This window comes from Belonocnema kinseyi, chromosome 4, assembly GCF_010883055.1.
Source record: "Belonocnema kinseyi isolate 2016_QV_RU_SX_M_011 chromosome 4, B_treatae_v1, whole genome shotgun sequence".
In the NCBI taxonomy this organism is placed as follows: domain Eukaryota; kingdom Metazoa; phylum Arthropoda; class Insecta; order Hymenoptera; family Cynipidae; genus Belonocnema; species Belonocnema kinseyi.
Window position 1 is genome coordinate 12,434,057 of NC_046660.1, and position 4,553 is coordinate 12,438,609.

General features: G+C 31.6%; 1 protein-coding gene across 1 annotated transcript in view; it reads left to right on the forward strand.

The window, feature by feature from the left end:
- Positions 1-380: 380 nt before the first annotated feature.
- The window catches only part of LOC117171693 (tachykinin-like peptides receptor 86C), a 391,005-nt gene continuing 386,832 nt past the window's right edge, over positions 381-4,553 (forward strand). Inside the window, exon 1 of the mRNA XM_033359224.1 lies at positions 381-476. Coding sequence (XP_033215115.1) covers positions 431-476 — 46 coding nt within the window. The 5' untranslated portion in view covers positions 381-430. The remainder of the gene's footprint in view (positions 477-4,553) is intronic.

Here is a 4,553-nt window from a genome sequence, read left to right on the forward strand (position 1 = left end):
TCGATATGAGTAGCAATAGTTCATTCAACTTGCACAACCATGCAAACGTTTGAAGAAAGTACAGAATGCTTCCCTTTTGATCGAAACCGGAAGTGCTTCTAGGGTAATAGGTTTTTGAGATGATTTTTGAAGACTGATGATTCGAGTTGAGTTCCATTGATGACTGAACTAACAGCTAGATATGAATAGAGATAGTTTAACCAACTTGCACAATTGCACTGCCCTGGTTTTGGAGCAGAACATTACAATGCTGATGGAATTAAATCGAAGTGAATTGCTTCATGTTCTGAAAGAAGCTTTAGATAGATCAATGCAGAGGGAAGTTCTGCGAGATGCCCTTTCGGATTGTCTTCACACAGGACAGCAACGTCCCTTTGCGCTTCCGTGGTGGCAAAAGTTGGTCTGGTCTCTGGTGTACGCAATCCTTTTGATGGTAGCAACTGGTGGCAACGTTATAGTCATGTGGATTGTTCTGGGTAAGTTTACAGTATTCTTTATTTATCTTTTACGTTGTTTTACATTATGTTAAAGTTAAATTTTAGTTAGTCAAAAATTTAATTTGCGAATTAACGATTAGCAATTGCGGATAATTTACGGACAATATGCTTTTAATCTTACTGCCTGGTGACGGAGTAGGGGAAACAGCTTGAATTAGTGAAGCGCTTGCGCTCAAATTGAGTTAGCCCCTTCAGAATTATACAGCTTTAAAAATATCGTGAAAAGATCAACATAAAGGGACTTACAAAAAAGTAGGTTTACATCTGGCGCTTGTTAACAATCGTGCGTCAAAATTTGAGAATTAAGGGTTTGCAATTTCGGTTAATTAACGGAAAATAAGCTTCTCGCATCAGTGTCTGGTGACGGAGTAGGGGAAGCAGCTTGAATTTGAGAAGCGTTTACGCTCAAATTAAATTAGCGCCTGCAAATCGCGGCAGCCTTGAAAATTTCGTGATCAAAGCAACATAGCGAGACTTAAAAAATGTGGGTTAACTTATGGAAGTCAACGTTGAAAAATTTAATTTGAGAATTAAGGGTTTGCTATTTCGCTTAATTCACGGAAAATATGCTTCTCGCATCAGTGTCTGGTAACGGAGTAGGGGAAGCAGCTTGAATTTGAGAAGCGTTTGCGCTCAAATTAAATTGGCGCCTGCAAAATGCGGCAGCCTTAAAAATTTCGTGATCAAAGCAACATAGCGAGACTTAAAAAATGTGGGTTAAATTATGGAACACAACGTTGAGAAATTTACTTTGAGAATTAAGGGTTTGCAATTTCGGTTAATTAACGGAAAATATGCTTCTCGCATCAGTGTCTGGTGACGGAGTAGGGGAAGCAGCTTGAATTTGAGAAGCGTTTGCGCTCAAATTAAATTAGCGCCTGCAAAATTCGGCAGCCTTAAAAATTTCGTGATCAAAGCAACATAGCGAGACTTAAAAAATGTGGGTTAAATTATGGAACTCAACGTTGAGAAATTTACTTTGAGAATTAAGGGTTTGCAATTTCGGTTAATTAACGGAAAATATGCTTCTCGCATCAGTGTCTGCTGACGGAGTAGGGGAAGCAGCTTGAATTCGAGAAGCGTTTGCGCTCAAATTAAATTAGCGCCTGCAAAATGCGGCAGCCTTAAAAATTTCGTGATCAAAGCAACATAGCGAGACTTAAAAAATGTGTGTTAAATTATGGAACTCAACGTTGAGAAATTTACTTTGAGAATTAAGGGTTTGCAATTTCGGTTAATTTACAGACAATGTACTTCTCGCATCAGTGTCTGGTAACGGAGTACAGTGTCTCTAAGGTGGACAAACTTCGATAGGCAGATTATCTATAAATCGATCAAGATGAGCATTTTTAAAAAAAATTCTTTCAATTAATTCCCGATTAGATCTTACTGCCGCAAAAATTAGCTCTTTCATGCATAATGTTCGAAATTGTTACTGTTTAATAATCTGTGTTTTTCGATAAGATACGATTTTTTAACATATAATTTTTATGAGATACTTCGATAAGAATAAACTATTTTCTTCTTTTTCATTATTTTTCATCTGAATATACTTTCATTATTATTTAATGTACCATTTAAGAATGACATAAAATATTTTTGTTAAAAAAAATTACCGAATTCAGAATCTGAAAAAGAAGCCCGATATGGTGGTGGTTTTCTATGTAATTTTTGATGCAGAAACCGAATCCAATGTCAGAATCCACTTAAGATGTCCAGTGCTCAAGAAAAATGGATGATTCCTTTAACTCTGAATTTCCTGAATCCCTTAAATTCGACGAATTAGCTGAATCTCTTGAAGTCGCTGAATTTCTAAAATTCTCTGAATTCCTAAAATTCTCCGAATTCCTTGAGTTCGATAAATTTCTTGAATTCACGGAATGTCTTCAATTTTCTAATTCCCTCGTTTTTTCTGAATCCTTTAAATTCTCTTTATTACTTGAATTTTCTGAATTCCCCGAATTCTCTGGATTCCCTGAATTCCTTGAATTCTCTAAATTCTCTGAATTGCTTGAATTTTCTAAATTCCTTGAATGCCCTGGATTCCCTGAATTACTTAAATTCTCTAAATCCCGTGCATTCTCTGCAACACTCTGAAAGCGCTGAGTTCATTTGAGTTCCCTGAACCCCTTGAATTCTCTTTATTCCTTGAATTTTCTGAATTCCTTGAATTTACTGAATTCTTTGAAACATCCGAATTCCTTCAATCCTCTGAGTTCCTTGAATTCTCTAAATTTCTAGAATTACTTGAATTCTCTGAATTCCTTGAATTCTCTAAATTCCTCGAATCCTCTTAATTTCTGGAATTTCTCTGATTTCCTTGAATCCTCCTAAACCTTGAGTTCTCTGAATTTATTCAATTTCCTGAATTCCTTAAATCCTCTTAATTGCTTAATTTCTCTAAATCCCTTGAATCCTTTTAATTTTTTGAATTATCTGAATTCGTTGGATCCTCTTAATTTTTTGAATTCTCTGAACCCCTTGAATCCTTTTAATTATTTGAATTATCTGAATCACTTGAATCCTCTTAAACCTTGAATTATCTTAATTTCTTGAATTCCCTGAATTCCTTGAATTCTCTGAATTCCTTCAGTCCTCTTAATTGCTTAAATTCACGGATTTCGTTGAATCCTCTTAATTACTTCAATTCTCTGAATTTTTTTAAATTGTCCTGAATTCATTGAATTCTGTAAATACTTTGAATTCCTTGCATTCTCTGATACCCTTGAATTCCCTGAAATACGGTTCTTTGTATTAACGCAATATGAAAATCCTATTGTTTATTCGTAGATAGTAATAATGTAAAATACATTATTCAGAAATGGTTTGCGTGTCCTGAAAGTTAAAACACTGAAAACAAAATATTAGATGAATTAAAAAAAAATAGTTTTATATAATTTTTCTCTTCTTAAATGAACGGAAAAATAGCGCTATTTGCATTATTTTAAACATTATTTATTTTTTACAGGCTAATTTGTTTTGCTGAAAAAATTAGAATAAAAAGTTTTCGCCTTAGAATTATTCGAAGTTTATGAAAACATATTTTCCAATGGAAAAAATTATAATTAACTGTTTAAAAATTTAGCATAAACAAATTATTATTTTTTAACATACGGATTCAACCAAATCTTTTAAACAAAATAGTTGAATACTCGAGTAAAGAAGAATCATTTATAACTGAAAATTAACATTTTGATTTAAAAAATAAAAAAAATTAGTGTAATTTTCTGTCAAAAACGATTGCAGTTGCCTTTTCACGATCAAATATGAATTTTTAAATAGGAAATAAGTTCATACGGTAAAAACTGGACTTTAAATTCGAAAAAATTATGACATTTTAACAAAATACTTTAATTTTCAAACAAACAGTTGAATTTTTATTCGAGAGAGATGAAATTTCTGTTGAAACATATGAATTTTTGGATAAAAAAAATTTCAAAAAATAATGGAATTTTCATTTAGAAATAAGTAAATTTTCAACAAAACAGCAGGATTTTCAACCAAAAATCATGACTTTTTAACCAAATTCTTGAATTTTCAAACAAACATTTGCGTTTCTATCCATGATGGATGTAATTTCTGATAAAATAGGTAAGGTTTATAATCAAAAAGACAAACTTTTAAAAAGTAGTTGAATTTTTATTCAAAGAAATTTAAATTAACTTTTCAACACAAAATACGAATATTAAATGAGAAGTTAATTTTCTGGGAAATATTTGAATTTCCAACCAAACAGTTGAATTTTTATTCAAGAAAGATGCAATATTTCTACTAAAAATCATGAAGTTGTAAATCAAAAAGAAAAATTTTCAGAAAAACTAGTTTTTATCTCAAAAATATTTCAGTTGACTTATCAGAAAAAAATATTAATTTTAAATAAAAGGTTAATGTTCTACAAAAGGAGTTGAATTTTTAAGCCAAGAAGACCAATTTTTAACAAAACAGTTGAATTTGCAACTAAAAAATAAGGATATCTTTTTGAGAAAATTGTTAAATTTTCAACCAAATAATAATATTCACAACGAAAAAGATAATCTTTAGGAGAAAAGAGTAACA